The 22,501-nt window shown below is 46.8% G+C and overlaps 1 protein-coding gene across 6 annotated transcripts in view; it reads right to left on the bottom strand.

The window, feature by feature from the left end:
• The window catches only part of DPP9 (dipeptidyl peptidase 9), a 43,863-nt gene that overhangs the window by 1,999 nt on the left and 19,363 nt on the right, over positions 1-22,501 (bottom strand). For all 6 annotated transcript variants that reach the window (XM_078874569.1, XM_078874570.1, XM_078874573.1 and 3 more), the window contains 6 exons: positions 10,622-10,757; positions 5,806-5,951; positions 5,059-5,205; positions 4,098-4,250; positions 3,224-3,366; positions 2,195-2,306 (listed from right to left, as the gene is read on the bottom strand). In XM_078874569.1, coding sequence (XP_078730695.1) covers positions 2,195-2,306; positions 3,224-3,366; positions 4,098-4,250; positions 5,059-5,205; positions 5,806-5,951; positions 10,622-10,757 — 837 coding nt within the window. The remainder of the gene's footprint in view (positions 1-2,194; positions 2,307-3,223; positions 3,367-4,097; positions 4,251-5,058; positions 5,206-5,805; positions 5,952-10,621; positions 10,758-22,501) is intronic.

Below are 22,501 nucleotides of genomic sequence, written 5' to 3'. Positions count from 1 at the left end.
GTAATTATCCAAAATGCTGCCCGCATAAGGCCACATCCCTCAAAGGGCTGAGTAGATGAAAAGGTAACGGTGCCAGATCGAAAAAACTATCATTTATTTACCAGGCAAGGCCCACTGAGCGACCTGGCCACAAATGATAGCTCAACGAAGTGGTTTATCATGTGCACATTTCTAGCAGCTAAATGTTCTAAGCGCATGTTTCTAAACATGGAGGGAAAAACCGGAGGACATGGAGAAAGATCTAAATATACAGGCATCAGGGTCCGGATCGAAACCACAACCTCCTGTATACCGGGAGAGGGAGTTAACATCTCGCCATCTGGGCTGCATAGCAGATGCAGCAACATAGTAAACCCAAACTGCAATTGCATCTGATGGTCTTGGGCATGTTCTGACATTGTCATGCTGGAGGAGGGCATCTTTCATCTCGCAACGAAGAATTTATGAAAGGTTGACAAGCAAAATAAAAAAACAAATGGCATTACTTTTGGGGAAATTGCTCATAATAATGACTGCATTTTCAAATTCAGACCAAGGATTGGCTCAAGTAATAATCATTCCCCTTTGGTCAATAAAATTAACAACACCTTGATGGAGTTGACCAAAGATTACTGTGGTGAGGCTTGTTCCCACCGGAGGAATGTGGAAGCTCCACCACTGGCTCCGAGTTTGCAAGAGAGAATCACTTTCATATTGAGTATGGAGACACGTGGACTGGACTTGGCTTTGCAATTCGCTGATTAATGTACTTCTGTTTGCCTCATAGGCAGGGTTTGAGCCATCGGCCCAAAATGGCCGACCGGTAGAACCCAGGGTGGCAAAAACGAACAATTGTTTTCAAACATTTTCTCGAGACAACAAAAACGTATGATAAAGGTCGCACGTGTTAGATTTTTTTTTATCATAAGAAAAAGGCTGTTAAAGAAGGGTATTGCCATACACTATACTTTTGATGGGAGAAAATCGCCATTAGCAAAAAAAAATTTGATCTACAGGAAACATCATCTAGAGAATATGAAACATTAACAGAATATCTTCTTTGTGTCTTCGGTAAAGCCACGTAGATAGAAAAAATAATGAAATAAAAATCATGACGTTTCGATCGAAAATCTAAATCACGACGTTTCAAATCAAAATCACAATGTTTCAATCGAAACGTCGTGATTTTGATTTTATTATTTTTTCTACAAACGTGGCTTTACCGAAAGACCCAAAGAAGATAACTTCCTGCAGCCACGAAAGCTTTAGGTCAAGAATTAACAGAATATACTAAATACAAATTATACAAAACACAATGAGCAGATGCTGGTTAAATTTGTGCCACGCCAGGTGGCTCATGGGCTACAAGAGCAATGAGTGAGCCACTGCAGTTCTGCCTTTAGCTCTCAAGACGGCAGTGCCTGCCCAGCATTCACAGCTGTGACAGTGCCACTGTGTCCACAGGAGGGCCGAAAGCCCCGGAACAAATTATAATGCAGTGCAGCCGCACACTCGCGCACTTGGAACGTTCTCCAACCAGGTCAATCAATGACAACTCATTTCCCCGCTAACTCAAATTACATTCGGGGGCCCATCAGACGCTCCGCTGCGACTCTTGCTACACCTCACCAACAGGTCAATTATGTTATGCAAGGTTTTTTTTTATATACCGAAGCTGCCCACCCCGCCCCCCCCTCCCCAATTCCCGTTTTGCTAAACAAATTTGTATTCAGCTCATGGCGTGCACGCGAGCGGGCGTCAGCGTGAAGGCGCAAGTCTTCGAGACAAAGAAAAACGAATACCCCCCCCCACCCCCCATTTAGCTTCATGGCGGACTGTCGGCAAAATATTAGCGAGGAGCTGCTAAGAACCGTGTGGACCGGCACCACGCACGGCCGCCTTCGTCTCCCCAGTGTTGATGTTTGTACGCTTCAGCAGGTACTCGATTAAAGGCTAAGTTGACCTAGTGGAAGTCCAGGACAGGTTCGGACACCACTAGCTACCTTGTTGTCTAAGCTGGGAAATTAACCCATTGTAACCTGGATTTAGAAAAATCGTGCTCCTCACTGCGCCACCACTCCCCACAAATAGAAAGACCCTCCCCCATATAGTCTTAACACACTGTTGAGGCACCAAGTACACATTTGAGGCCGAGTCGACCTAGGGGAGGCCCAGGACCAGTTGAGATCATCTTTGTTGTTGTGGGCGAGTGTACCTGCAGCTGGTAAGGCTTGCCCACTCGCACGAGCTGAGACACCAGCATGTTGGTGTGGAAGAAGTGGACATTCTCGTCGAGAAAGCCGTGCAGGATCAGCAGACGATTGGGCCTATTGCAGGGGACACACACGCACACGCGTTTTCACTACAACCCAGAGGCCCCCATTAGGGTTGTTGCTTGTACATGTCCATCCACTCCGTTGGTTAACATGTAACGTCAACATATCACTTGTATGTACTTGCAATACATCTTCAATAGCCGCCCTTGAAAATTTGATTAATTGCTTTTCACGAATCAACATGCCAACTGCATTACATGCAGTCCTTTAGCACCTACAAAATTATCCCATCCTAACGACACCTGTGATAAGTGGCACGCGGGACGTTACCTTCCGATACCGTATCACTCAAATTAAGTGGATATAATAGAGTATTTCCAAGCACAGTTTAAATCTATTTAATTTATTCTCAAATGTCGTGTGTATTGTCTACACCATTTTTTTCCCCCGCAATTGATTTGGTCTGCTGTCAGTCCCTTCGTGAGCTATTATCTCCAAAGCCCCATTGTCCTAGTGCCTCGAGATGTAATGCATGGTGGAGAAGTACGATAAATACTCCATGATTTTTATTATCATGATAGCATACATACTAAAATACACACACTATGCTACACACACTACTAAATACACTATGCTACACACCAAGACACACACATGCTATACACTAAACTATACACACTATATACTAAACACCAAAGTAAGCACTATATATACTGCACATTATGCGACATGCTATCCGCGATATACTACACTATACAATCCACACTACTCTTACACATTTCTGCACACTATATATGGCCCGCAATCACTTCCTTACCGAGTAACCATCTCGAATACACAATAATTCTGGTGCAAGATGTCGTGCATGGCAGGTGCGGTATATAAAATAATAATCGACAATGACGACGAGGTTTAAAACCAAGCGACCGCCACCGTGGCTCGTGCCCGGCCCCAAGGGCGTCACTCACTCCTTGGGGAGCTTGTCGACGTGCCACACGATGGAACTGGTTTCATAGCCCGACGCATTCTCCTCCGGGGTGCCCAGGTAGCGCTCGGTGTAGCCCGTGTCGTAGGCCATCCACACGGTGACGGGCGCGCCCGCGATCGCCACCTACATCGTGGGGCAGAACGACACCGACGATTTGGTTTATCGCAGAGCCGCACTCCGTTATGCCGGGGTGCCTCCAGAGGGGCGGCTGTCCCGATGCACAAACAAGGTGATTTAGTTGCCTGCCCAGAAACAGGGTTATTATCTACCAGCAGGGGGCGATGATTGCTACGCGTAATCCTGATAGAGTAATGTAACAGAAATTTTCAAACTTGCCAAATTTGGACTGTGATTCTGGCACGCAAAGGCCTACTCTAGTCTAGAACGACATCGGGGGGAGATGTATAATGGCCACAGTGTAGTAGACTGTCAGTAGTTTATGGTTAATGGGCAACCACAGTAATAGCCAGGACAGCCGACCGGGTTAAAACCATGAACATGTAGAACACAAGCGGGGAACGCACCACCGCTGGGCCATGTCACTGCCCAAAAGCGGCGACCGGCGGCGTCAAAGCAAAGCCATCGACACCCCCTGCGCTCCTCAAACTGGTTCACTCGTGGCCTACTGTACAGATATCGCAGCTGTGCCGTATAGCTCTCTGCGATGTGTTTTCAGGTTGTACCGCTCCCAGCACATGAAGCAAAACTTCAGACATCATGATAGCACCTACGATTAGCACGGTTGGCTACGTACGGTGCGAAACAAGTTCAACATACAACATATTAAACTCATCACAAGTATTATCGTTATCATCGTCGTCGTCACCGTTCGCGCCACCAGCCACTACGCTTGCCTTGAAGATGTCGGGGCGGAGGGCGAGCGCCATGAGGGAGAGGTACCCGCCGTACGACCAGCCGTGGATGGCGACGCGACCGAGGTCCACGAAGGAGTGCCGCTCGGCCAGGTAGAGGAGGCCCTCCACCTGGTCAGCGATCTCCACCTCGCCCTGCGCACGCAACGGGCAGACACAGCCGCATGGAGCCACACCACGGGTCTCAGGTTGAGATTTCACTTCAAAATCAGAATATGTATTTATACCGGAGCAATCCGGTCAGAAAGTTACAACAATACAAAAATACAATAGGGGTGCACAGTATAGGAAAGGTCAGAAAATCAGTAAAAAAAAATATATATATAATTATTTGTTTATTTTACCGGGTAAAGCCCAGAGCTGTTAGATTTTTTTTCAGAAGCGACCTGGCCACAAATGACAGCTCAACGAGTGGCTTATCATAGCAGCAAATTAATGAAAATAATTTAAGGCATGATACTGCAAACTCATTAAGAGACCAGAATGAGTCCTTTTCAAGAGTGTCTTGGGTTGCCAAAATTACAAAAAGCAAAACGATAAAAGCAAAGGGACAAAAATGGAGCGAATAGAAATCAGAGCAAAACAAAAACCCGAGTTCCGGAAGAAATCAAAAACAGTACACAAAATATTTAAAATAATGAGGTTTCCGCAACGAAAGTTGGCTCAGGCAAATAATGTTTACAAAGTCATACGAACTGGAATAGAAAGGGACAATTATTATTATTACTACCACCATTTTAAACTTGTTCTAGACATCCTCGGACGCGCAACCTGGGTGTACAGCTGCTCGGCATCACAAGCAGAATTAGGGAATTCTAAGGTCGCGATACAATCCCTTAAATTGATAGATAAATTAAATGAACATTGGCAATAAAAAAAATAATTTAAATGTATACATATATTTGTATCGCATCGAAATACCGCACACGCCTCCACCACCCACCATGCGGTGTTTCAGCGCCCCCTCAAAGCTGAGGCCGCGGTGGCACGAGCCGCGGTTGTCAATGACGACCACGGCATAGCCCAGTGACGCCAGCGTGTTCAGCCGCATGAACTTGGTGCCCTTGAACGCGTTGCTCACCAGCTGCACCTGCAAGAGGGACGGCGATTCACAGACGACAGCGAGTCAAGCGGGGTGCGATGCCAAAAGTGCCACTCGCAGAAAAACAAAGATCCCCTCCGTCTAGCCTTAACAGACTGTTGGGACAAGTGCTGTTAGAGAGTAGCACCTATGAAGGCTGACAGAGCACACGAGGGGGTGGGTGGCCAACAGTTTGTGTTGCATGGCCACAGTCGCACATTAATGAAGGAGATGTAACCATCGGCCTTGTCAATGTTCTGATGGTTCCACCAGTGTCTTTGAGGAATGTTAAAAGCCAGGAAGTGTGACATTTGGGTCCTGAATGAGGTGTTTAACCTGAACTTACGTTTTACGATGTCGAAACACTTGTGTAACTTTATCTACTTTAAGTATATATTTTTAGCGATTTGCTCAACTTTCCTATACTTTGCACTATCGTTTTTTTATTGTTTGTTGTTGGAACTTTGACCCGCCCTCGACTGAACATTTGTGAAAGAGCTTCACAGCTCATCGGATTTCTCCAGGACAAGTAAAGATTCCGATTCAATTGTTCCGACCGCGACACCCGGGCACAAAGCGGCGATTCGTTTACACTCGTTCAGAAGTTACCTGTGGCCCCCCGTAAACGAAAAGCACGGTGGGGTGCCGGTGTCCAGGCTGCAGGTTGTGCGGCTTGTACAACATGCCGTAGAGGTCATGTCCAGAGCGGCCCTGGAAGCTGAATATCTCGGGTGCTCTGTACTCCGGGGGGCAGCCTGCCCAGAGGACAACGCGGGGAGAGAGGCAGAGAGCAACAGAGTTATTACGTCAACATGAATCTTTTTCTTCCCGGTTCTTTCGGTAAAGTCACGTAGAAGGGAAGTAATAAAATAATAAAAATAAAACATAATAAAACAAGTCTTCAGAAGACGGCTGCTTGAAGACGGCTGCTTGCGTTGTAGCCGAAACGTCGTGAGAATTGTTTTATTATGTTTAATTTTTATTATTTTATTACTTCCCTTCTACGTGACTTTACCGAAAGAACCGGGAAGATGAATCCCTGCAGTCACGAAAGCTTTAAATCGAAAAATGAATCTTCTTCTTGTGGTATGGCTGATGCAAGATGCAGAGCACTAACTACAATTTGATATTCAGGTGGTCAAGCCAGACAACCGCGTCAGTAGTAGCGGAGTGAAACATCGCTGGGATGTCTCCTTTGTATTTGTGGATCGGGCATTGCGTCGTTATATGCTGTATGGTCTGTTCTTGATGACCACAGTCGCACGTTAGTGGAGAGTTTTACATTTTCCATTTGTGCATCATGTATCCGCATCTGCCATGGTTTTTGCGGTGGATGCAGTTTAGGGTGGACCATGAGCTTCAACATGAATAAAAAATGAATAGTAAAGGTGCAGCCCAGCAACATCGTGCTCACGCCACTGTTGGTGGAAGGGCCTCTCCTCCACTAAAAGGGAGCTCTGGAGAGCCCCTCAATAGGATTTGGCCTCTTCTCCACATTGGCTAGACGTGTCGGAAGAGGTGGTAGTAGTACCCACCCTTTACCCCCAATGCGGGCGACCTGCCGACAGACTGTGGTGTGCCCATTGATACTTCTGGGTGAACGGGCAGGCGGGGGAATTTGCCGCGCCAGGATGCTTGGGTCAGCCGACATAAGCATGAGGAATTCGGGCAGCCGTGAGTGTCGAATTTTGGTCACGGATGATTTTTTGATGGGGCGACAAAAATCCACTTTGAAAGAGTCGAGAGGTCTGTTTTAGTGCCAAGAGATGGGTGTCAGGCAGCAGTCTTTTATTGCACAGTTTATAGAGCTTACTTTAAACTAAGCAACAAGGAAAGAAGTCAAGTATTTTTTCCCCAATGATTCCAGATGGAAAATGATCACTGGATATGCCTGAATAATAAGCATCAGACAAGGCATTGATATGAATTGTGTTTTCAGTCCATCAGCCTTCCAAACCAAAATTATCAAGCAAGCAAACCCTCTGGACCTGTCTCAGCCCTCGCATCAAATGAGCGCCTGGCCTGTCAAACTGCCAGATTCACTGATGTTTTCGGCAAGGACACTCCATATCAACGCTATGGGGGCCACCATTCAGACCACGCCAACCCATTTCTTTAAGAACTGCTTTTTGTGTGTCAAGTTTGTTGTCCTTCCCCCGCACCTCCGAGGAGCACGGTAGGCTACGTACGGTGCGAAAGAAGTTTAATGTATGCATAGACAATTACTACCACTTCAGAACTTGATTGTGAGTCGAGGGCTCTTAAACTGACCACGGACAATCTCTTCCACTGAAAACTGTTTCTTCAAATGGCAGCGTGCCAGCGACAGTGGTGACGATTTTGTTTTACTGTCTGCGCACACGCAGTGCGTAACAAGGTAGACGTAGACTCGGGGGCAATGATGCATCGAAGCCGCACTCTGAAAATCCCGTGGCAGTCAGCAACCGTGAAAATAACGAAGGGCGTTTCAATGGCATTTTAACATTCACAGCCCTTCCACGGAGGCGGCGACAGAATTTAGCGTGCTCATTAGCACCTGCTTCAGCCACATTCATATCCCGCCCACCCCCCCACACTCATCACAGAAGGAACAATTACACAGAACAGTGGTCGCTCACCAAACCTAATGACTGCGACGTAGGCGATTGCGGTTGTGCTGGATAGATAGCGCTGCACTGCGCATTGTTTGCCGTTTCACTGCAAGTCCTGGAGAGCTTCTTCAAAAGTTCTCGAAATGTCGGACATTGTGCAGAGCAACACGCGACGCAACCTTAAAACGTAGGGGGCGCCAAGGTGGCGAGACATTCACTCCCTTGCCTGGTATGCAGGAGGTCGTGGGTTCGACCCCGACTGACGCCTGTATAGTTGGAGTTTGCAAGTTCTATCTCCCCGTGGTCACGTGGATTTTTCTCCGGGTCCTCCGGTTTTTCCTTCCACGTTTCGAATCGAAGTGTACTTAAAGAGTTATTTGGCCGCTATAAATTTCTACATGATAAACCACTTCGTTGAGCCATCTTTTGTGGCCAAGTCACTGCTGAAGATAAAAAAGAGCCATATAACTCAGTGGGCATTTACATGGTAAAATAAAACATTGTTTAGTTTTTAGTTGGAGTATTGGTATCAGACGCTGTCGCCTCGATAGACCTGGTTTTCACCTGAGGACAGCTGCTTGTGTTGTGGCCGAAACGTCGTGAGAATTATTTTATTATGTTTTATTTTTATTATTTTATTATTTCCCTTCTACGTGACTTTACCAAAAGAACCAAGAAGATATTGGAGACTGTCGGTTCTACTCACGTCAACTTCGAGGGGTTTCCCTCCTTTAATCAGCTTTGGATGGTGGAGCTCAAATCTCTGTTGCTGGGATGGTAAAAGATGTTGGACTAAATTGATTCCCTGATCAGAAAATGAACATGAGACCTTTAAATTATGAGTAGCACAACACCACTACTGCATTACTATGTATATTTAAGAACTTGAGAAAGCCCACTGAGATTTACTATCCTGTTTGCCATATATTTCAACCATTTCTAAACTTGTCTGTGCGATTCTCTCTAAGGACGCACTTTCATTTCTTCAGGAAATTTCCCAAAGCACAGCAGCGTTTTGCACGCTGGACTAATGTGCAACTTTTTGTGAATGGGTTTTAAAAAAAAAGTCTTTAACCCAAATGTTATCCTGCGCTATCCTGCATCGCGTTACGAGACGAAGAATTGATTCCCATATCTCGTAGAGCAGGACAGCTCTTCGTGTTAAAGAACAACCCCAAGGAAGCGGATATCACCAATCTACTTCTGGTAAAGTCACGTAGAAGGGAAATAAAACAAATAATAAAAATAAAACATAATACAATTCTCACGACGTTTCGGCCACAACACAAGCAGCCGTCCTCAGGTGAAGAAACAGAGCTGTCAGAAAGACAGTGCTCCAATGAATTGGAAGTTTATTATGTTTTATAAATTTTTTATTTTATTATTTCCCTTCTACGTGACTTTACCGAAAGAACCAAGAAGATGAATCCCTGCAATCACGAAAGCTGTAAATCGAAATCTACTTCCGATTATCACTTTAATTGACCCCCTGGTCCACGCAGTTGGGAGCAGCACTTTCACATCCATTCTGCCAATGGGAGTAATGTTCATGACGTGACAAGCCAAACTGATATTTATAATTCTGAGAACTGGAATTTTTCTAAATTATGCGCCGTCATTGATGACCACAGGCAGAGACGATCAAACTCACTACATCAGAAAGGGCCTAGTGTACTCGGGCAGCCGCCTGGATTTGAACCCAGCATTCTCAGTCGTGTCAACTCGGCGCTCTGACCTCTGAACCAGCCGGTCACCTCAACAATATAATACTTAAAAACAAACATTTCGTCCTGAAAGAGAAAGTTGTGTTGAGTGCGATCGAATGCGAATGGGTGCGTGCAGGCATGCGTGCACCGAACCCGTCTGCGTATTATCGCTTCCATGTGCACATTTCCTTACGCAATCAAATCTCCTTAGAGAACAGATGCTCCCTTAATAGACTGGTTCGTCAGCTTGTAATTATCATTAATATCATTTTGACAGCGTAGAATGCTTCACATGGCGCAGTCCATGGGAAATGGTCAAACCTCCCAATTGTTAAGATTCACCCGAAACAAACATTGACTCTAAGGTTTTTTTTTTATCGAGAAAGTAAGGACTTAATGTGTTATCTTAACATTAGGGTGCAACACTGGGTCCAAGAGACATGGCATGATGAAATATTTGGTTATACACGTTACAGGCTTTGCATGACCTTATACAAAAGACCCTTAAAAGCTTATTACATAAAAGTATCAATAATCCATCTTTTGTGAGCATAAACACACGATTGTCTGTATGCGTCTCCCAGATAAAGACCACTGGAAGAGTGGAGAGTACGAAGGGCTGTATCCTAGGGTTGATATTCCACGAAGTGGCCAAACGACTTGGTGGGGAGGGGGGGGCACGCCGGGTTACGAGTGCACTCGCATGCATTTCCCTGCACACGTTGCTTTGTGCAGTCAAACTCTCGGACGAGACATGGGCTGCTGCTCCCTTCAAGGACTGGCTTGCCAGCTTGTCACATTTTAAAATGGAGGCTCCCTATAGGGGGGGGGGCCTTCCCTACAGCCATCATTGAATTGCGCTCAATTGATGCCTGTTAAATCCAGCTGTGCCACATCTGACATTGCTGTGCACCGCATATTTGGTTGTTATTTTTGTTGCTGTTTTCTCCCATCGCATGTCACTTTGTCCCCAAGTCCCTACCCCTTTCCCCTTCTGTGTGTTTATTGTTGATCGAATAAAACAAAAATTAGGAGGCTCCTTTAAATGGCTCTGGCGTGCCGGCTTGCCACACCTCAGGCAGCTTGTCGAGTGCGTGTGTGCGTGCGAGCCTCAATCCATCGCCACACCTGGCGACTCCATGAGGCTGGACCAGAATTTGGCACGCTGATGCAGCGGGTCGTCATCGGGCGACGACAGGCGGAAGAGATGCACGCACGGCGGGTTCTCCACGTTGCTGAACTGGGTCACGAACATGTCGAAGTTCTGTCGCCACGGCAACGACGATGGGAGAAGGGAGGGAGAAGGGAGGGGGTGAAAGGAGGGGAGGACAGGGAGGGAGAGAGATGAAGGCAAGGAGGCAGAATGATGGGAGGGGAGGTACAGTGAGGGAGGTAGAGTAATGGGAGGAGATGGTTGAAGAGAGGGGAGGTGGTTGGGTGGGGTGGGGGGGAGATAGAGACACGGGGAGAGGTAGGGGTATTCAAGGGCAGACGGGACACAGGCACAAAAGAAATAAATTGGAAATGCTATCTTACAAATATAAGCAGGCAACGCAGCAGATGTGCAACACTACACAGATACCGCATATACGTTCATTCAATGTCACTTTACATAGTAATGTTTAATACCAACCGTGTTTAATATTTGCTTTGTTGAATGCGATGTCCGAGTACATCAGGTTTAATTTCATTAAATGCAGTCAAGACCTTAGGAACAGCAATAACACAACTGGGGGTTGAGCGGTGGTGAAGTGGGTAGCGCACTGCGCTATGCATCAAATGAAGCAAGTTAGATTCCCGACAACGGCTAACATCTGTGGCGAGCAATATCGGAACCGTTCCTGGGCATTCCCGATCACAAACCCGCTTTAACCAGCATGGGTGAAGTATGGTAAAACAGTTCTCATGACCAACAGCAAAATGGGGAAGCCTTCACCCAGCATCAAACTGAGAATAGGATTTTTGTTACCAAAAATGTCACTGTAGTTCAGAGTAATTTGCAAAGCCCATCAAACCCTCTAGGTCAATAATATGATATCCCCGTGAGGGGAAGTCAACAATGAAGGTACTGGCCATCCACCATGTGACTGGAGAATTTCCTTCACGGGCTCCGGGCTGCCGATGGAGAAGGGCACCTACCCAACCACGTTAACTGGAGCAGAGGATGCATGCTGGCTTTTTTTTTACGCGATGCATATCCCTTGGCCTAAATAACAGCTGCAAGTGTAAATAGGGCAATTTGGTTGAGGCAGCTCTTTGCATGCCTCGTGCAAAAATCTTTCAGCCATAATCATTGAGAAGCACATTCAAATCCAAGGCTTGCTTCCAATAAAAGCGTATTCTCAAGTGTAGCGATCCGCTTTAATGGACTAAGCTCGGTCGCCGATAACTCAACTACCATGCTCTTTTGTATTTTCTCTCTAATTGTACCCCGATTGTGCTCACTGTCAGGTTACGAGTATCCATTAGGATCTCGCTCACAAAGCAGTGCAACCCCTTCGGGTTATGGAATGGCCCGCAGAAGCGGGATACCATTGAGCTACCATGGAGATCCCTTCAAATCGACGTATATTCTACAAAGCAGGGTGCAGCACATTTCCACCCATCGCATCACTGCAAAACCGATCATATATTTTACCAAGAGCTGGACATTAGCCAAATTAATTGCAGAACAAAAATTTATATTATTTCTTGTGCAGTCAATGGTAACCGGGCTGAGACCATGAACTCACTCCACTAGAGAGCAAGATTTAATCACAGGCGGCTAAGAGTTGCTGAGCCAACCCATAGGCCACCTCAACAACAAAATGTAAACATTTACATTTAATTGACTCGAGATCAGATTTCGGAAGGTCATCCTTGTAAAGAGGCTTGCTTGCGATATCATTCCTGGGTCATGTTATTGACCAAAGTGGCCCTGCTGTCAATATGGGGCACTGTTTGGATTCAGAATCATAATATTTATACTACAGGAATCCAATGAGCTATGAAGCTCTTTTTACAGATGTCCAGTAGAGGCAAGTCAGAAAATTACAACAAACAATACAAAAACACGACACGACTGCAAGGTCTAGGAAAGGTAAACGAATCACTTACAAAAATACACAAATATTTTTTTTTTATCATACCAGGTAAAGCCCACTTAGAGCTGTTACCTTCTTTTTCAGAAGCGATCTGGCCACAAATGATAGCTCAACGAAGTGGCTTATCATGCGGAAATTTATAGGCGCAAAATTATTTCAATAGAATTGCTCTGCTTAGGAAAAACGCGAACAGAAAATGTTAACACAAAAATGCATGAATATTTACGTGACAAAACAAATAAGCATTCATGGAATGCAACTTATAGGACACACACACGCAGAAAATACTCAATAAAAACACACACAAAAATACACAGCAATAGATGGGGCAAGTGCTGTTAGCTAGCAGCTATTAAGGCTGGCAGAGGGCACACAAGTGGGGAGGTATGGCCGGCACAATGCCCGACTGCCTCTAGACAGTACGGATGTTTACACACGACACCAGGTACTCGATGAAGGATGAAATGACATCGGTGGAGCTGAGGACCGGTTGGGATAACACTTGGCACTTTGCATTTGTGCACGTCTGAGATTGGAACGAAGGTCTCCTCCGGGTTCTTAGCACGCAATGCGTGAAACACACTGACACTGCTGCGCGTGCGTACAGATGCCTGCAGATGCCCACAGAGACACCAGTGGCGTTCTGCTTAGCCAAGGACCAAATGTGGATCACAGGGTTAGGAGCGCAGTGGCAGGGGCAGTGGCGAGCTTCGTAACCGCGACCCACACCGCACACACAGACCACACGAAAGACAAAGATCCCCCTTATAGCCTTAACAGACTATTGTGGCAACTGCTGTTAGTGGTCATCAATGAAGGCCGGCAGACGAGGTGGTGGGTGGTCAGCAACGTGCCCGGCCGCCTTTGTCTCCCTAGTGGCAATGTTACACATCGCACCTGGTAATGATTCGAGGCCGAGTTGGCCTAGGGGAGGCCCAGGACCGGTTTAGATAATTGTCATTGGTAGGTGGTGGCCGTGAGCGGGAATCAAACTCGAGTCGCTGGGTTCGTAGCGCAGTGTGCTAACCACCGCGCCATCGCACCCCATTAACACGGAACACACACAAACACACGTGCACACACAAATGCATTACCAGGAAGAAAATTAAACACAATGTACGAAAATGCATGCACAGCGCAAACGCGCGCATCCATACATAAATATATACACATTTGACAACAATCACCCAGTGCCCATAACACAACACCACACACGCACGCCCATCGCAATACACGGAAAGCAGCTCTCGTGTCAGAACCACCGATGCCCCACATCGGCCACGGGGTGGGTGTCTGATCACGGGCGCCCTCCGTAGGAATTTCAATCTGTGCCGTGCCGCACTGTACGGGCTCTGCTAGTTGCTATGCGCTCTGCAGATGCTCTCAGTGGGGAGGGTGGGTGATGGTATGGGGGGGGGGTCACAAACATCCTCTCGGTCCAATCATAGCAGGGGCGGTTCTCACATGGGAATGGGTGGGTGGCAGTGGGGAGGTGAGGAGCTGGTTAGTAACTGGTGATGGTTTGGTGTGGGGGGGGGAAGAGACGATGGGAGGGAGACGATGGGAAGGAGACGGAGGCAGTGAGGGATGGCCAATGTTGGTAAAGGGCATTGTTCGTAAATTACTAACAAATGAGACAGCCAGGTTGCTTATTACCATTACCAAAAGCCAGGGTCAATCCACTGCTGAATGAAAGCCTCTACATGCTCATCCACCAGCTCTCGCTCACTGTGCTGGACCTCCGCGATTAGCAAGGTTGGATACGTACGGTGCAAAATAAGTTCAACGTACTTATGTACAACGATCCATCGAATACCTGCACACAAGCCAATTTCATTCGCTCCGTCCCTGAGGTTGGCGTTCTCTCATTTGGCCGCCACTCCGTTTTTAGTCTGGACCTAATGGCCCAGTCCCGTTTGACTTTTCTTTGTGCTCACTGCAAAGGCACTTGCAATGGGAAGTTGTTCATCCCATGATGATACGTTAACAGCACAACTGGGATATAAATCAGGATTTCAATAATAAAGGCGGTCACCGACATTAAATTCAAAATAATTAAAATCACATTAACAGCAGAGTGCTGAATGGAATGTTAATTATGTTGAATGCAAAACAATCCAGTCATGGGTCTTGCGAAACAATGGTGGTTTCATTCTCCAGTGTAATTCTCCAGCATGTTTGCAGGGATTCAATCAAAGCTTAGACAACACAATCTTCTCCCTGGTGACACTCATCATCACCATTGGTCAGCTACCAGCCAGGGGTGGAAATGCCACATTCCAACGTGCTCACACACGGGTGACTTCCCACCACACGGTACCCATTTTTTTATTGACCATGTAAGATCAGACGAGCTGAACAATGATGAGAGCCAAGTCCAGCCTCGCAACAACCTCGACCCGGATTTGAACTCGCGCTCTTCTGGCTTTGTAAGGCACCACACCATGGCAGGATAGTAGGGGGGTGATGGCCGCAACAGCGAATGCAATAAATGGTTCAATTGAGAGGCCCCTTTATTTTCCTTCCACCCACCCCCCTGCGTAATCCCAGGGTGGTTTCACCCACAGAGGCAGTCAAGGCAATTGCGCTGCAAACAAAGAGCAGCTTTGTGGCTGGCACGAGCCTTCTGCTTGCCTTCTATATAGGAAGTAAGGCGCATTGCGTCATGGGTCACTCAATGACTCGGCCATCATATGGAAAAACTACCGCGGGCCAGCAAAAAACATCGTTACCATCTTCATCATCATCTGGGTGGGAGGTGCTGAGGCCAGTGAGCTCGGCTTATGATCGTGTGCAAGTTCAAATCCCGGTTGTGGCAAGGCGATGGCTCAAACCCATACTCCTTCCGAGGTTGATAAAAATGTGCAGCAATTCTGCTTCTGCAATGTTGTTTTAGGAATGCGCCAAAAAGAATGGGTGGACACTTCTGGTTCTTGTTCTTTTTTACATTAAAATGAAATAAACATTCTGTTAACTCTCAATCCACCAATTGATGAAGGCCTGCCTCCCAATGCCCATATCAGTCACGGATGTTTTTTGACCATCCTGGACTTTACAATGCTGGTCTGTGTTGTGCGGTGCGGTGGAGGGTACGGAGGACTGCACTGCTGCTAATATCACTCAGATGTTAGGCCGTGGCCAGGCACTGAAAGCAGGGTCATGAGGTTCAGATAGCACAGCACGCTAATCACTGCACCACTAACCCATCTAGTTGTTTTTTCCCCAATCACACACCTTAAAATTCGTGTTGGACATCCCCAGGCACGTAACAGAAAAAAGTAAAATTCAGTGGCGTTGTGCAAAACGTTGATAAAATAACGTCTTCACATGTAAAAAAAAAAAAGTTTTTTTTTTTTACACAATGCACTATCAGCCGTACGGCCTTCTGGGAGTGAATCTTATCCGGAGCATTGGCTCCATACAACCAAACTATGGACCGGTTTTAAAATGAAGCAACTCATCGGCAGTCGGGGGCGTGCTTCCTTGAACCAATGTTGGTGAGAAAGGCTCGATGTTTATAGGAAAGGAATCGCTTCCGTGAGAAATGGGTCACCGGGCAGGCACATGGGTAGGCACCTCCGACAACAAAAGGTTTGCTGTGTGGGTTGCACACCCCTACATTGCTGTTACAGCTGTGATTTGTACTGCAAGCCAAGGCTGCTGGCTAATGGACTCTCTTAAATAAGCAGCGAGTCAATAAGTGAGTCACCCAGCATATGTTATGTGGGAGAGAACACACACATGCACCAACACACAACCACACACGCACACCACAGCGCTCCCAAGCAACGCGAATCCTGGTCAAGATTATTCGACTATTTAGAAAGCCGGATGTGAAAAACTAAAACAAGTCTCCCCGTTCAAGCGAGTGTGTGCGGGGTACTGCTACATTTCACCGGCAACGTTAGGAAAGTGGTGGAAATTTCACATATCTATATGACAGAGGGGGCAATCTATCAATAGGACAACCACTGTTGATTTTCAACAGCGTAGGACTTACTTTAGAATACCTAGAGGGGTGTTTGTCTGGTATAAGTTAATGGTGAGTACCTTTTAAGGCTGAAGCATACGAGGGCGGGTGGCGGGAGTAGTAACATGCATGCCCAGCCATATTTGTCCCTCCAGTGATGAGGTTTATGCACTGCACCCAGGTACTCAATTATGGCCAAGGCAACTTAGGCATTGTCCCCTATACGGTAATATAAACAATCAGGTCGTCAGACACAGAAGTGGCCTGTCCGCGCATAGAGAGGTAGGGCACTCAATTTAAAATTGGGGAGCCAAAGTTAAGCTTTGTATGAAGATAACAGCCACACCATGCTGGTGATGCTGCCACGGTCTAACAGGCAGCAGCACAGTGAACTCGCAAACACACAGGTCACCGGTTTGAACTCCCGGCGCGGCAGGTGAAACATTGGGCAGGACCACGAAATTTGCGCGCTCACCTCCCGCCCACACCCCAACTAACCACCGTCCACCCTGCAGTATAAACATCAACACTGCAGTTAGTCGATCAGCAGGCCACGTATGGTGGGGTTAAGTGCGAGTATTCCCCCACCTCTTCCAAGACGTCTAGTCAGTATGAAAGAGGCCAATGTAGCCCCTATGTAGAGCGGCTCTGTAGAAGCTCCCTTTTTAGTGGAGGCCCTTCTGCAAGCAGTAGCACGAGCAAGACATTGCAGGGATGCACCTTTAACTTTTTCACCACACGACGCATTGTCAAGTAATGCCGACTAAAAAAACATGTGCCGTCGCAGTATTTGTAAATGCCTTCTCGCACGCACACGCACGCACCAAGCTTTCAGAAACAGATGGAGTTCATTACGGCTGTCGCTTAACACAGGTAGGCAGCCCATCTGGATCAATGTGCTCAGAGCGTGGTATTTGCATCGAGACGAGTCATTCTTGCAAAGAATTTACAATAAAAAAACGTGTTCAAACAGACTTAAAACGGAAGGCTGCCGTGGACTTGGTGGGAGGATCTGGCCACTACTACAACAGCTGTAGTTTCATTCCTCCTTATTTACAAGGCCCTCAAACGATGGCGGTCCCTCGTATTCGTGATCTTCTCCATGGCTAGGTTCCGGCTAGAGTCCTCCGGTCTTCCGTTTCTGGCCTCCTGCAGTACGTGGGCGAGGTGGAACCTCGGCCACTTGACGGGCGACTGGGCCTGCTCTCCCATGCAGTCTCTAGGCCGTGGATTTTGCTTCCATCAATCATTCGGTTCACACCGGGTCTCTTAGCGGAATCAAATCCTGCCGAGACAAGTCCCTTCTTAAGAGGCTTTTTCGCTTCCTTCCATATTTTTTTTTAGCTCAGGGGTGTTTATTGTATTTGGTGGGGTGTTGTTATCACGAGCCATTTGCTTTAATTAGGCTTTTACTGGGTTTAATTTTTTACCTTTAAATTGTATTTCTGTTATTGGCTCTGTCCAGCACCTTATCGCCTCCCTCTCCGAGTGAGAGGTGCCAAAGGAATGTAACTGATCATCATTTCTTCATCATCTCCGTTGTAGCGTCCGAGTGTGTACCATCTCATTTGTTCCGTCTAGTTTGTTGCGTCAAGTTCATTGAAACGCTCAGCCCTAAAGGGAAAACATTTGCAATTCCAAAATAATTGATTGTTACATACACAATTACATGCATGTGTCATTAGTGTTAGAATTAATTTTAATTTACGAATCAATGGATTGCAGCATGCCTTATGGACATGGCCCATGCCACAATTTACAGACAACTGACAAGCCAATCCATTACGTTAGCTTTTATTAGCACCGATTTAAATTGTATTCTATGGTGGCCCAGAGTCAATTACATCGGGATGGGTGGCGCTACGGTCCGAGCGCTTGCTTCATGGTGGGAACACTGCGAGATAAATGCCTGTCAGGAGACGATGATGGTATAGACTACTTTTGAAGCAAAGTCCAAAGTCGGGCCTGCGATGGTAAGGAATGAGGACTTTCCACCACTGGTTATGGGCCGACTTTGTGGCGAGGAGTGCTGCCCCTATTGCAGTGGCGGCTCCTGCAAAATCTCTCAGGGGGGGCAAATGTCTGGATGATTGATAAGGATAAGGTCCACCCATGCAATGGATACATTAACAGCTTAAGCATGTAAAGGCAACTTCACTTCTTTAATATTAATGAAAAATAAAGTGACTCTTACAATACATCTCCTTGTTTGTTTCTATACTCACTATTAATATACAATCCACTCAAGTTTCTTTTATTAAAGATTCCACTAGGTGGCGACAAATTATATTGTTGGATGAAACTTGCTTACGTATGATGACGTAAGCACGTTAGGGCGAGCCCTCCCGGAAGCCATAGAGAATGCATTGCAGCGCCCCCGTTCGAAAAAAAACCTCTTTGAATGTAAGTCTATGGGGCCACTCGGGGCGATTCTCAGCCGGAGTGAAATCGCCCAAAAAGAGGCGGTACTCCACAGAACGTGACATGACGCTGATTGGACTATATCCAGAGGCACAGTGACGGCTAGCGTGACTCTGTGGTTGAATGACATTGGTGGTGCGTCGCCCAATCGCCCTAATGAAGAAACCGCCCCTGCCCTATTGTCTGTTTAAGCAGAGGAACAATGACTTCAGAAGAGGACTATTTCAGCTGGGTAAGGCTCCACTGAGCCAAGCAACTCTTCTCCAATGACGACCATAGCCCAAGACAGTCAGCAACGGGTTTATGAAATTTCACGGTGGGAATGTGCCACCAAGGGACAAAAAAAGACGACTTGACTTTGACGATAAACCAATTACGCTTGTGTTGGAATTGTGTTTGTGATAAACCAAGCGGAGGCGTGTTTTCTGATTGTTGCAAATTCGAGGATCAAGCCCAGTGCCCGCCCTGGTTAATACTGTGGGTGTATTAACAAACAGATACGCGCCGTTTATTTCAAGTGGACGTTAAGGATCCTGTGAGGTTGTTCGGAAAAAAAAGAGTAAGCCACGTGTGTCGGCATCACGGACCAAATTTGAAAATGACCCAAAATAACTTAATTGGATGAAATCAGAAACAACGTCGCCTCCTCTTGGAAAAGTACACCCGTCTGCAAAACATAACGCCTAAGTGACAGCCCTGTGCTATAATGAATAGCGCAAACACCAAATGCACCAACTGTAATTAAGAGCTGAAAAAACGTCCTCCTGGAACTCCCGACAGGTTAGCAGGGCCTCGACAGCGCCGTGTGGAGGAATAGTCCCAGAAGAAGATGCCACAGAGCCACGTCCGTGGCAGTCACTGCAACGGGTGTCTCTCGCGCAACAATGGAAGGCTATCCACACAGAGCCGTTCGGTGTATGTCACTATGTACAAATGCTATCATCGCGAGGATAAGCTCAAAGTGGTTCAAAATATAATTTCCTGTATATGATGATTTTCCTCTTCAGTCAATGGTGATCGGGGCTGAAGCCATCAAAACTGGCTATACTTGAGAAGTGCAATTTGATTTAAATTGATTATATTTAATTGGATTTCTTGGGATTATAAACCAAACTAAGATACTCTCACGAGAGATAGGGCTTCTTTACGCAATCATAGACCTGTCAATCCAGTCGTTAATGGGGGTCTCGAGACAACGGACAAAGACACCAGGTCTCTGATGAGATCTCTAGACAGACAGACAGATGGGGGTCCAGAAACAATAGACTGGCAGAATAATCAACACAACCGCCTGAAACAAAAATATACACTACGCCTCCTTCGTCTCGACAGCTCTCCATTGTTTGCCATGTCTGCTTAATACAACCATCCAATCCCAATGACGCCATGCTACAATTGTGTACACACACACATATATACTTGTTCTTTTATAGCAGGACGGGTTCATACGAGGACAACGCCATGGGAGGAGGGCGAGCAGTGAGGGACTGGGCAAGGAGGAATGGGGATATGGGAGTGGGGGATGGGCCAGTGGGTTTTTTTAGCAGGCAGGCGAGTGCGTGCCTTCAGAAAGCCCTGCTCCGCACTGTACATGGTGGTCCGGATGTCTTGTGTCCCCCGGACATTTGTGTTCCTTTGCAGATTCGTTTCTATTTTAAAGAAAAATTACTGTAAAAAATAAAAATTAAGTTTTAGAGAATGAAATGGTGGGGATGGGGTCACAATACATCTGGACCACCCTGCACATTTCAATGCTTTTAGATCGTTGACCACGTAAAGTAGAAGCAGCTGAAATTCAATCTTGTTAATTTACACAATTATGTATGGATACTTTCTTTCGCACCGTACGTATCCAACTATGCCAATCGGAGGTGCGGGGGGAGGACAACAAACGAAACACGAAAAAGCAGTTCTAAAATAAATTAGTTTTCAATTTAGATTTTAAAGTACCGATGTTACCGAGAAGCTCATCATGCCAAGTGCAACTATAGCATTGGGCCAAGTTCACTTAGGGGAGGCCAAGGCCAGGTCAGACAGCAATTGCTGCTGGTGATTGTCTTGTATCTTGGGTTGCCCAAGTTGAAGCTCTGCATACTAACCACTGCTCTTACAAATATCCCCCATAAAACGAATACATCTTGGTGGAGTAAGCGCTGTTAGCACATTTTAAGGCCGGCATTGCACAAGTGGGGGGTGGGGTCAGGCCAGAACCACAACCAGCTACTTTTGTCTCCCCAGGGCTCAACTTGACACACACCACGAGCTACTCATTTAAGGCAGAGTCGACAAAAGGGGGGCCCAGGACCGTTGAAAAGAATCGCCACCGATGTTTGCTGTGGTTGCGAATTGAATCCAAGAAACTGGGTTCACTGCGCAGTGCACAAACCACTATGCCACCACTCCCCACACTGCTCTATACAAATACAAAGATCCCCGGTAGAGCCTTAACAGACTGTTAGGGTAAGTGTAGTCAGCGAGCACATATGAGGGCTGGCACGGCACATGAGGGGGGTGGGGGTGGCTAGCACCATGCCCGGCCGCCTTTGTCTCCCCAATGGTGATGTTTATACACCGCACCAGGCACTCATATGAGGGAATCTAACTTGGGTTCATAGCGCAGCTCGCTCGCCGTTACACTACCGCTTTATACGCCCACCGGCACACCAACACTGGAACTCACATGAGCGTGTAAGAATGCACATACGCACGCACAAAGGCATGACACCAACGAAAACACAACCGCTTGCACGCACACACACAAATTCTGCACATGCACGCACATAGCAAAGGCAAACAAAAACACAACAATTTATGTGTGAACACATACACACACACGTGCTAAAATCCGCAATTTAAGAAAAAGTTAATGAAGACCAAATCTCCCGCAATGCATCAGACCTCAGATGCCAAACAGGGTTGAGCCTGGATAAGTGACCACCATGCATGCCAGGTTGTTATAGGCGGGGTTGTGCTAAATTGCAGGCAGCAGAAGGCAGCGCAGAAAAACCCATTGTTGTCCTGCACTTCTATGATCCCACACATCTATGCACCCGGCTTTCACCAAACCGCATTGACCGGCGTGAATTATGATCAAATAACCACCTTGCTATTGGGGAGGACCTTGTCCAGCAGTGGATTGACTAAAGTGGACGTGTAGAGGACATATAGACGAGCTTTCCTTGTTAGGCATCTCATCTATATTCAAGTGACGAGCCATTCGCGCACACATCTGCAAGTGCGACGTAGACATTATAGGCAAGGCAGGATCACTGCTCATACCATTTGGCAATTGCTAACCATCTCTCTGCTCGAATAAGCATCGAGTGGCGCTCAACTCCATTGACGGGCAAGGAGCCAGCGATGGAAATTCCACATTCCTATGACAGTGGCCAGGTTCCCAATATACAAGAGCCTCCGACGATAAGTTCCCACTCGAGTACTCAATTAATCAGCCTTGGGAAGGGAGCAACGACGATGGGCCAGGTCCAAACCACTCGTGCACCCTTCCAACCGTGAGTTTCAACTGCAGCGCCA

Source organism: Lampetra fluviatilis, chromosome 39, assembly GCF_964198595.1.
Source record: "Lampetra fluviatilis chromosome 39, kcLamFluv1.1, whole genome shotgun sequence".
Classification (NCBI taxonomy): domain Eukaryota; kingdom Metazoa; phylum Chordata; class Hyperoartia; order Petromyzontiformes; family Petromyzontidae; genus Lampetra; species Lampetra fluviatilis.
Note: the sequence above shows the minus strand (reverse complement) of the source record. Positions and strands in the feature narration are given on the sequence as shown.